The 12,299-nt window shown below is 42.3% G+C and overlaps 1 protein-coding gene across 2 annotated transcripts in view; it reads right to left on the reverse strand.

The window, feature by feature from the left end:
* Window positions 1–12,299, reverse strand: part of nfatc3a (nuclear factor of activated T cells 3a) — a 68,273-nt gene that overhangs the window by 19,473 nt on the left and 36,501 nt on the right. For both annotated transcript variants that reach the window (XM_039795007.1, XM_039795006.1), the window contains exons 4-6: window positions 4,575–4,774; window positions 3,886–4,058; window positions 3,188–3,328 (exon numbers count right to left, since the gene is read on the reverse strand). In XM_039795007.1, coding sequence (XP_039650941.1) covers window positions 3,188–3,328; window positions 3,886–4,058; window positions 4,575–4,774 — 514 coding nt within the window. The remainder of the gene's footprint in view (window positions 1–3,187; window positions 3,329–3,885; window positions 4,059–4,574; window positions 4,775–12,299) is intronic.

Genomic DNA, 12,299 nt, shown 5'->3' on the forward strand with positions numbered 1-12,299 from the left:
TGGTTAAAATTATGGAGAGAGCAGTGGAATAATTGTATTTATTTTCAAATGCCTTTACACACTGCCAGGTTTCTGGCTAGAAAACATCCTTTCCAGTTTTCCTACGAGGGATCTAATTATTTGGCCAGACATCTTAAGGGCAGCTGCTTGAAGGGAAGCAGTTGGGGTGAAAACACTGACAGGCTCTCCGCGGAAGAATCACAGTCATCGCAGCATCGAAAAGAATAAAAACGTTGACAACTAAGTTAGTGCTGTATAGTCTCTCAGCGCAATCAAGTTCATTTGCAGTTGCCTGTTTCATGGTGCTCACATGGTGCAAATATACTCTGCACCTGCATGGCCTCTTCCTCAAAACCCAAAGGATTCCCCCAAATACCACCGTCAGGCATCTGCAACATGTCTGCAGAGAGGACTAGCCTATATGTTGATTCTAACAAAGTAAGCATTCAACTGTTAGCCTTGTAACATTAAGACTATTCAGCTTTCTACCAAAATCCACACTCTACTGTAGCTTTAAGTAGGTGGTTTACCTGATCTGATCTCACCCTAACATTATCCTTAGTCGTAGTAAGCCACTGGCATATTAGCCAGTCATAACCCCCAAAGAGACTCTCTCTGTTGTGAAGGCAGATCTATAGAGTATGTCTTTTCCAATGAGCAAATCACCTTGAAAGTCTTTGCAGCTGACAGCAGTGCATTATTGCAGGGCAGATTGTTGACATTCAACATGCAGGAGCAAGGGCCCCACATGCTCTGTCAGACAACAAGCAGCAACAGGAACCTCATACCATGCTAAGACAATGACTTGGATCATTCAGACACCCTACGCACCCCAGTCAGAGGGGAAAAGAATGCTCCCCCATCGTAAAAAATAAAAGATTACTGTTTATATTGCAACATCTTTGTAAAAGCCCACGGTTGTTTGGATTTTACAACAGAAACAACATGGTGACTACAGAGTACACATGCTGTATTAACTATTATTCAGGGCAGTCAGTGTTATATCCTTTAAAGTCCACTCTTTATACTGTATAAACACTCATCCTTGTAAAGTTGAAATACTTGCGCCAATTATGGACTTATTTCTAACTTTAACGTTTGATGAAGTGTAGTAACTCAGAAATACTAATCTTGGTTTTCAGTACAGACTTTACAGACAAAAAAAACAAGAGAAAGTAAGGAAAACAGACATCTATCACTGATTATGAAGCAGTATTTTCTTCTTGTACAGGCCTTTCAGTTAGTAGGCTTTCAGCATTTTATCCACTTGCCATGAGAAAAACTCTAAAGACCCAAGTAAAGTTTACAATAATGTAACAAAAAAAACCACCAAAGCTATGCATACTAAGAGATAGCAAACCTAAACTATTTCATAACAGTTTGACATGTATCTGCTTTAAAATAGGATCTGACATCACAACAAATGCTCGGATCTCTGTTTCTGTATATAGGAAAGTCATTTATAGTGCCATCCCATAATCTCTGTGTACTAGCAACAATAGGTCAGTCTCTCCAGTTCCTCATAAATCTACTGTTGTCTTTCAATTATGAGAGATGGTGGAAAAATATCTGTCACTGCCTCTCTTTCTTTCTTTTCTTCCATTCCTATACTTACTCCAATCAGTGCCTTTCTGCACTAAAGCAGGAGGATTAGGCATGATGAGGGGGATCATTTACACAAACCTAATCAACATCATCTTCCCCTCCCCTTTCATATTCTTTCTGTCTTCTCCACAGTCCGCTGCCTTTGTGCACCATTGGGTCCCAGCTTTCCTCACTACCCAAGATGCACCTCTCAAAGCTTTCCACTTGCTGCAGTGCTATAAAGACTTGACCATCAGTGAGTTGTTTTAAACGTGCTACTTTTCTATGCCATGCTTCACCTGGTACACCTGAAAGAGCTAAAGACATTCCACTGCGCTTTTTTCCCCTAGAAAATCACCCAAAACTCACTCACAAAAACAACACCGCTCCACTTTCTGCCATGTGTGAACTTGATTCTGTTGCTCTACATCACAAAGCTACCTCAGGCAGGCAGAGACTGGCTCAACGAATGTTATCCAATAACATTTCCATCCCAGGGAACAGCTATTACATGTGTTTTGATTACGGAGTGATGTACAAAAGAGAAAAATATGATAAGGCCAAGAAAGACTGGTGACTTAAAGAAACAGGGTAATCAGCACAGGGAGTTTAACTAAGTAATCTCTTTGGCAATCTTAAGTAATCTCTATTTGTTAAACCGGTATAATAGCAGTTACAGTGTATTTTCTTTTCTCGTATAAGCATCTTTTGAAGTCACAAATACTCATTTTAGTATGTTTGTGTATTTCAGTATTACATTAGCATATTTAATGACCATATTGGCCTGTCCTGTTAAGCACGTGTCTGTGAGTGTGTTTTTTGGATAGCAATGGCATAAAAAAAAAAAATCTGGCCTACCTTCACTATGTATATTGGATTTTCTACACATATATTTTTCTGTAAATTATTACTCTCTTGTCACATAAACTAATTAAAACCTTTACATTTTCTTTATGATTATTTGAGTAAGCGTGTATGATGAACAAAAGGTTGTACCTTTTTATTTTTGTGTAATATATTGATACTTCAGTGATGTGATCTTGAGTTAAATAAAATAATCTAAATGCTGACTGTAGTGTTTGCTACAAGAGAGTATGAGTATGTATTAATATTGTAATGAACGTATTGTGAAAATACGACAATGTGAAGGTTGTATAGGGATATACGGTGTATTGCCTCATGCCTAATTGATAAGACAACATTACTAGCAGACATAAATCTGTTCTGCATTTGAAAAAAATTCCCTGTGGGAATAGAGGACTTGTTGAGGCTAAGATAATGATAAATGTCATTTTCACATCCCCGCAGACATGTATCAGCCATGACTACTATAACATCTTTAAAACCTTCTGCTGACTTCTGCACGATCTACATTTGCAAGATCTACAAAACAACTCAAAGTTAGTTTGTTTTTTTTGCCACTAAAGAATATGTGTGTCCAACAGACCACACAAATGACACGTCTCATGTTTTAGTCGCGGTGGCCTCTCTGATCAAATCTGTAAGGCAACCATGAAACATGATTTTTTACACACTTAATTGGCACAAGCTGTTTCTGCAGAGGTGGTTCAAGGGTAAGCTGCTGTGAAGACATCACACTTACCAGGACCTTTCTCCAGGAAGATGACTTTGGACTCTGGGAAGAAGTTGGAGCCGGTGATGACCATCTCTTCTCCCCCGCTGACCAGACAGCTGGTCAGGCTGGATTTCTCAACCTGGGGCAGCTCCTGAGCCGAACGCTGGGCTGGGAGAGACGCAGCGGGGGTTCAGAAGAAAAAGAGGGTGATCATTTGCTGAGCTGTGTTCATTCACACTACAGTCTATTTATAAGTGTGGACTATGGATGTACTTTAATATAATCTGACAAATTAACAGGAGCACCTTATAACATAAAAACAAAAAAACTGTCACAAAAAATATAGCCTTGAAAATGACCACAGATTAGTATCAACTCCTCTCCGACAGCCTCAACAAAAAAGGTAGTATTTATTGCAGAACTATGTTAATGGCACAGACAGAACTAAGCACATTTACATTTTTAACATTTATCAGACGTTCTTATCTAAAGTGACTTTCAATGAGAGCAAACAGTAGATTAAATCAACATCTCAAGTCAACCAGACTGCAAGCTTGCCAATAAAGAAGTGTGTGGAAAGGTTTGTGTGTGTGTGTGTGTGTGTGTGTGTGTGTGTGTGTGTGTGTGTGTGTGTGTGTGTGTGTGTGTGTGTGTGTGTGTCTGGTTTTCTGAATGAATGTGTTTGTGCATGTGTGCGAGACTCTGGCTGGGAAGTTAACACTCACAGCACTCCACAGGAATAGAGGTAGCCTGCAGCGACAGCACCTTCCCGTTGGATTGAGGGATGTGCACTCGGAACACCACACGGACCCGTGTGTTCTTTCTTCCTATATCCGTCTCCCCCTTCCGCAGCTCAATGTCTGAGTTCCGCAGCTTAAGGATGCCAGCACAGTCGATACTGCAAAGTAGAGGAAAAATAGTTGGCCCCATATGGCACCACCGGGATGGCAATCACTAAGACGTGCATAAGTAGTGAAGGCCTGGGAGTGATAAAACCAACCACAAGCCCAGCAGGGGATTGGCAATGAGAGGCAAATTAAGTGTTGAATCACAAAATAAAAATGCCTGTGAATATGATTTATTACAACTGTAAATGAGAAAATCCCTACCAAATCCTTTCCTATGAATTCCAAAATAAATGAAACCAGACCTTATATAAATAAAGAATTATTCAGGTGATGCAGAATCATAAATATTTGAATAAAGTGTGCTTCTCTGCTCCATGAGAAAGATTTTCCCTCTGTGCCCGACTCTCCTGTTAGTCTAAATTAAGAAAATCTATTAAATCTCCTTTGGAAGATCTCACAACCGTATATGATCATAAACGTGGTTATTTTTTCATCGCTTTCTTCATGGTGGTAAGCTTGTAACTCATAACTGAGTAATGTAACCCTGAAGTGCTTCAGACACCTACCTGGCTGACATGTTGTTTTCAGGCAGGAGAGGAATTTCGAGAACTTTGGTGCTGGAGACTACAATTTCTTGGCTGGCTGTGGCTACGGTTTTCCCGGTGATCCGGTGCACCTGGTAGAAGGCGTGCGGCCTCAAGTACCGGTCGTCTGCTGTTCCGATGAACATCTGCAGGTTGATGGGCTTCTCACTGTAGCCAATGAGCTGAGACACGACAGAGAGAGATAGAAAAACAGAATAATAACAGATATGAGTTCTTTGGGTCCGGATGAGAGGTGTGAACAAAGGAACAGTCTTCATTTCCACTGCCTTTAGAAGGCCACCTTTTTTGGAGGCAATCTAAATGTCAGGTCGAGGGTGTTGTGATATTTCTGGCAGGGCCATTGGAGTTTCATCTGGCGCTTTGGCCTCCAACCAGTTTGACACTGATGTTTTCAACTAATAGACTTATAACTTTTTTCCCCTCCATGCCTCCCTGTTAACAGGATTCTGTGCAGGACATTGTTACCTCCAAAGAAAAAATCACCATCTGGTCTGGTCAATCATTCTAAGAGACCAAATAAAAGTCATATAATGTATTTACAGTGGTTACCACAAATAAAAAAAAAAGTAAGAGAACAGAGTTGGCTTTAAGAGATTATGAAAGAACAAATAGCTGGTGTACTAAATCATCATATCACTTTAAAAAATGAACGAATTATACAAAAGCATCATTCATTCAGACAATCGTCATGTCATTCTGTGAGGTCTCGTGCATATAAAAAGTCTTTTAATGGTTACACTGCGGCTTGAAAAAAAAAAAAAAATGGCAGTAAAAATGTCAACAGCCTTTTTCAAATCCAGTGGTTCATGCGTGCCAACCTGGTTGGCAATGGTGCTAGTCTAGCTGCCCTCTCCATTAGTCCCCTGTCACCCCAGTTTCCACTCAGACAGGTGAGATGTTGGATGAAGGAAAAGTGTTGCGTGTCAGGTAGAGACAAGGGGAAGATGGAAAGGAGAGCAGGACCTTTCCTCCTCAGAGGGACAGAACAAACACACAGGCCACACAATCCCACTACTGTTGTAATGTTGTACTTGGCAGACTGTGTGACGGCAAAATGGCATCCCCCTCCCCCCCCCTGCACATCTACACTCCCACCATACTGCCCTCCCAGTCCATACCTCCAGCTCAGATGGAGGGCAGCCCATTGAGTTTAACAGAAAAGAACAAGGCCATTCATTGCTGTTTCACCCCAGGAACTGCCAAGCCTCAACCCCACCACAGCTGGCTGCTGACCCTTCCCTCCCTGCAGGTTTGTGTCACACACCGCTGTGTCAATGTTTGGTGCAAAAGTGTGGTAGGTGGAAGGAGAGAAAGTGGGTGTAGCTTGAGATTTGTCATGTGCTGTTCCAAAACCAGCTAAAATAAAAAGGAAAGAGTTGGTCAAAATCAGGCCTTGGAAACCTATGTACATGAGAAAAACAGTGAGCAAGGACTACCAAAGAAATGCCTGCTTGGTTTTCTCTGAAGCCAATTATCAAACTATAACGGTTTGCAGCAGGATTATTAAACACAGCTTATGTCCAGCATTGGTAAAAGGTGTACTGGAATCTATAGTGGAATTGGTGTTCATGGGAACTGCTGTCATTGGATTTACTGGTAGCCCTTGCTCAGTGTTACGTCTCCCTCTCTTTTCTCTCTCAGGTGCTACTTCTGAGACGGTCCCCTGTGGTGAAAGAAGTTAAGGTATGGGGGCACTTTTGTTGAACTGAGCTGTGGAAAAACTGAAATATGCTGTGTTTACAGCAGGTTATGTGAGAGGACGAGCCTCCAGAGGCAGATACTAGGCAGGCAGGGAGCCGGCGCTTAAATCTGAATAATGATTCACTGTTCTTAGCTGAGTAAACAAACCTTGTATCTTAAGAGGGTTGTGCTACTGAGCTCAATAAAGACCCATTGGTTCCCAAGACAGGGCTGAATTGAAAATAATACATGGGAAAACCTGCTTCTGGCAAGTAAACACAATAAGACATTTAGTTACTACTTAACGGCAAGTTAGTTAAGAACACAATGGTTACCTTAACCTAGCTCACCTTCAATATGTTTAACTTTAGCAGATTGAAGAAGAATGATTAGCATCTATTAGCAGGTAGCAAGGACAAATTGTGCTATACACAAGTCTGGACTGAGAAGTGCGGGTCCAGGCTTAACTAATGCAGCGAGTGAGCTGAGGGAGAAGCCACAGCGCTTGTGGACCTTCCTGGTTCACTATAACACTTGATGTTCATGTATCTATATACTGAGGGCAGATACCTAGATAGAAAAAAAATAACTTTTACAAAAAGGCAAAGGGAAAGAACCAACACTAATATTAGCACACCTTTACAATTTTTGCCTTGAACTGAACTGAAATGAATGAATTTATTTTACACTAGACAGGGTACTTGTCTGTCTTGACTTTCAAAATATCTCTTCAACTTCCACTTCACCAAAAGTCTGTGGAAAGCATTGTTGTATTTTCAAAAGGAAGTGGCAGTTAAAGTCATGCATAATTACACAGGGAAAGGTTTGTTTATCGGTACCAATAAATCAGTGATTCCTTTCCCAAATGTTGAGTTTTTTTTAGGCTTTTAAATTTCTAATTTCCAACCACAAGGCGTTGAAGCAAAAACTCCCCGCCCAAAGGTAAGTGGATGCTCCTTCACCACATCCTCCATGTGTTGTTTTAGTGCTCAGTGATGGAGGCATGTCTGAATTAGAGTGAATGACTAAACAGATCCGTAATTCACGTTGTTTTTTGGGGGGGGTGTCTGCGTCTCTGTGCTTTGTACATACAGTAAGCTTGGCTGTTGGTTCTTATAAAGCAGAGGGTGCTGCAGGCAGCAGAATGAAATTCCTGGGACACTAACCACAGGGATGATGACCAGAGAAGGCAGCCTCCTCCTCACACACAATTACATACAAACAGCATATATTTCTGAAATCAAACTTCTAAAGATGAACTGACAGCTCCAGCACAGAGTGAGATAAATTCCTCACTTGTATTAACTGGATCCAAACTGCTGTATGTTGCACATGAAATGTATTTGGAAGGAAGTTGCAAGAAACAGCATGAGGCCCCTATAATAACCAGTAATGGGTTCATCCTTGAAAACCACATTAGATCTTAAGAGCCACATGAAAGTACAAATCTTGCTAGTAACAGGTAATTATGCACCCCGGTCTGAATGGATCCATGGCTATAAATGACACCATTATTCTGGATTCAAAGAAACATGGAGTCACAGAAATCAACAGTCTTGTGGGCTGTGTTGCTTATTTTATGATCATGTCTGCACACTGTGGAAGTGAGCACAGACAGACAGTGCTTGCATGTGTGTGTACATGTGGGTATGTGTCTGTGTGCATGCATGTAGTGCACGTGTGTGTGTGTGTGTGTGTGTGTGTGTGTGTGTGTGTGTGTGTGTGTGTGTGTGTGTGTGTGTGTCAATAAATCAGGGCATGTTTATTCGCAGCACCATGTGTGTTCCAGACAGCATAAAATGAGTTAACAGTGTCTGGAGGAATGTATCTGTGAAAAAGGAAAGATGGAAGTAAAAAAAATAAAAATAAACGGTAAACGCTTTATGGGTGTAAATAAGAACACAACAAAAAACACAGAAAAAAAATCAGCCCTGCAAGTTAAAAGTACATTGGCAGTTTTTGAACACCAGTGTCAATGTGATACCAGGGTTTTTTGTATTAGAGAAGCTGAAATGGTTGAGGCGAAACATGTTTAACATTGTGTTAAAGCAACATTATCTAACTCTTTTACCATAAAATAACTTCAAAATCATTGTGATGCTACTCTGACTTGTAACAGGGAAAATGGTGCCTCTGTTATTCCTAGTGCGCGCTCCGAATGCTTAGCACTATGTAGCTTTACGGCACTATCCACTGGATCATAGTTTATGGGGAAAAATGAATGGTGGTGGGGATGTGGCGGCAGCAGTCTCGTGCCAGAGCTGGAGCAGGGCGAGTGGGCAACGGGACCGGGTTCAGCAGCCACTAAGGACTATAAGGACACCAAAGGAGCTAAGAAGAGAAAAGGAGAGAGTGACCGTGCTGCCGTGGGACAACTCGGACTGGCTTTTAGTCGTTGGCGAGAGCTTTGCGAAATAAAAGCTGGCCATCTTGCTGTTGGACTTGAAAGTAATATTAGCTGGCTTGCTATGGCTTGTGTTGTTGCACTTGCTTGATGTTTGGCTGTGTTAGCAAAGTTGTACAGCAGTCTGTATTTACAACAGCGGTGTAAAAGTGATTTGCACTCTGAAACTGTAGGGGCGCATTACAATCACAATAATATGAAAAGTTCCGCAGTGTTGCTTTAAATAAACCACAAATTTTCCAACATTTTTTTTCCAGTTTTTCAGTTCTACCCACCAACACCACGAACTGTCAACATGAAACAAAAAGGTCACTCTTTTTTTTTTCTTTCCTTCCATTTGCTCCTTTCATCTCTGCCGCTCTCTGTGCCCTCTTGTATTTTCTCTATTTCTCCGTCTCTGCACATGAGGGATTTGGTGTGGAGCCAGAGTGTTGACAAACATACACTTAGCAGGCCAGGGAATTCTTTCCAAATCAAATAATCAACCAGGAAAACTTGATTAGAAGGCCAAAAAGAAAGGGCTCAGTTCAGCAGTCAAAGTGAATCAACAGTACTGGCCAAACAGAAACATACCACACACAGCCGGGCTGATTCATTCACTCTGCTACGGTCACAACTGGTACTATAGACACAACTGTTTGGTTTTCCCTCTGTTCTGTTCAATGTGATTCATTTTAGGTAATTGGAAAGAAAATAGAGAGGCTTATAAACGTAAACTGTAAAAAGTAACAAAACTGATTCAGTCAACAATGACTAAGCACATGTGAGCCTTACAACATGGAGCAGGTTCAGAGAATAACATTAACTTTAGCAACAAGGGCTCAGCACATGGTACTGGTACATTGTGCGGGAGTGGAAGCTGAATGGGAAAAGAAACATGTCAGAGCAGGTCGGAGATTGTTCATACTAGTTTTTTAATACCATAGTACGATATTCATTGATTTTAATTGATCCCAAATTCTCAAATCAATGTAATTCGCTTTCTAGCCTGGACACTATGCTTTACATCCTGAAGACTGCACTAAAATTTGGTAACAAATGCTGAATACAATGATGCCATGAGCTACTCAAATAGCAGTCCAAGCACGCTACAGGGGCCTATTTGCACCTTCAGTTCAGAAAATGGGTAAAGCACCACCTGCAAACAGCGGGACATGTAAACAAGCACACATGGACAGTACCATGGTCCTGGCGGAGGAGGCTTCTCGACGACACAGACGACTGACACTCTTGACTTGTTTCACATTCCTGAGTCACCCCCTCCGCCACCCCCTAAATCTAAGCTTGAGTGTGAAATACCACAGGAAGGTGGTCTCTGCACTTTTAACTCCTCACCTTTCTGCCTGTCCAGAGGGCAGCCCAGCTGAAGTAATGAGGCCTGATAGAGATCACTTCTTATATTAAACCACACTGACATTAAAGCCAGTCACATGTCCCCGGGCCAGTGCTCGTTGAAGCCTGTAACTAACTTACGACTGCCGCTGCTGCTTCTGACTGTGGATCAAATTTAAGATGAATTCCCCCCCCTAAAATAAAACCACTGGATACGGTTACATACTCAGCTCCCACTAAATAAAGTCCCCACTTATTTTTGGCCTTCATCTGTTCCACTGATCCAGTAATAAGGCTAGCAAGCTGAGGGGAAAAACATCTCCCATCACTACATACAGTACACACATAAACAGGCACCCAGACATACACAAGCCAGTGTTTAAACATCTAACTTAATTTTTATTTAAAATATAAAAATGACGGCAGTTTTGAGGGCTGATTTGGGCTCTAAGAATTTTGATAATGGGATATTTACATGGGCAAAGCTAAGAGGGAGCACATCACCTGCTCCTTGGAGCAAAACACTCCTCTCTCTCTCTCACACACACTGTTTCAGCAACAACTACCTCCAAACATTGCTCCTTCCATTCATTTTCTATCTTTTTCTCATTTAATCCTCTCCTCTGTTTTTTATTTTTACTCCTTTCTTCATCTTTCCTCCTTCCACCCTGTCCTATCCTGCCTACCCTTCCTACTTTCATCTCTTCCAACTTATTTTCCCTTTGTCACTCTCTCTTCTCCGTCCCTGTCCTCGACTCTCACCTACCTCAGCTCCAGCCCTCTGTCGTAACTCGACACTTTCTCACACAGCGAGCGCCTGATCTGCCAAGTTGTTTCCCTGTGTTGCTCCACTGTTGCCATGGTGAGACCCTGTGTGTGTGTGTGTGTGTGTGTGTGTGTGTGTGTGTGTGTGTGTGTGTGTGTGTGTGTGTGTGTGTGTGTGTGTGTGTGTGTGTGTGTGTGTGTGTGTGTGTGTGTGTGAGCGAGCAGCAATGTACGCTCACGATGTAAACTACTGCCCTGAAGCGCTGGTGTTGGAGATGGTGTGTGTGTGTGTGTGTGTGTGTGTGTGTGTGTGTGTGTGTATGTGTGTGTGTTAGAATGAATTTAAGAACACTAACTGTGATGTAAAGTGTTGTATGTGTGTGTGTGTGTGTGTGTGTGTGTGTGTGTGTGTGTGTGTGTGTGTGTGTGTGTGTGTGTGTGTGTGTGTGTGTGCGTTTGTCTGGCTAGCATGTGTGTGCAACAGATGTAAAAACAGGAGCAATGGTGGTCAAGGTCACGAGTGGGCCCATTTTATCTGGCAGTGGTTTCCCTACTGTGGCACCATGAGCAGGGATCTATGAACACACACACACACACACCTCACACAGGCTTGCTGTTTGCCCAGCACACTGGGGAGGGCAGAGAGAGCCAGGGGGCCGGTTGACTGTTTGTTTAAACAAGGTCAATACATGCGCATGCACATGCGCGCGCGCACACACACACACACACACACACACACACACACACACACACACACACACACACACACACACACACACACACACACACAGGAGCGTTTACTGTATACTGCATGAGGGCTGTATATGGCCTTGCTAGACTGGTCCAAGCTCAATTCCTCTTATTCCCATTCTATCCTCCCCCCACTCTCCCTCACTCTCTCTTTTTCACAGACACACCTCTCTGTCTCTCTCTCTCGCCCCCTCTCAGTGACTGTTTTCTCGCTGTGCGCTAAGCCTGATTACAACAAATGAGAGCCAAGCTTCCAACATGTTTACATCAAATACAGCCCTGGGGCAAAGCAGCACTAGCTCCAGCCAGTTCACACAGTGCAAACCGCATGGCTCTGCATTGTTGTCTGTGTATCTCCCCATTATGGCAGCCAGTCTATTGAGAGAGTCGGCAAAGTGAGAGAGAGAAAGACCTCTCAAGGCAAGTGGCACAAGGCAAGAGGGCAAGTAAGAAGAAGAAAGACAGCAGGTAAGGTAGAGGTAGAGAGAGATGGCAAGAATAACGGAGAAGTTAAAAGACACTGAAAATGTGAGATTAAATGACAGAGACAGAGATAGACAGCAATGGGCTCATGGCCATGCATTCAAGTGCTGGGATCAAAATCATCTAATGCATCCAAGCCAGTGGAAATACAAGGCTGTCTTGGACAGCTCCTGTCATATTCTCTTTCAAATCCTTGTTACCAGACACCACAGCTTCAATTAGATTTACATTCGCAACAGGTTTAAAGATGGAAATCATATTTTTTCCAACTA

The sequence above is a fragment of the Perca fluviatilis genome, chromosome 3 (genome assembly GCF_010015445.1).
Source record: "Perca fluviatilis chromosome 3, GENO_Pfluv_1.0, whole genome shotgun sequence".
In the NCBI taxonomy this organism is placed as follows: Eukaryota; Metazoa; Chordata; class Actinopteri; order Perciformes; family Percidae; genus Perca; species Perca fluviatilis.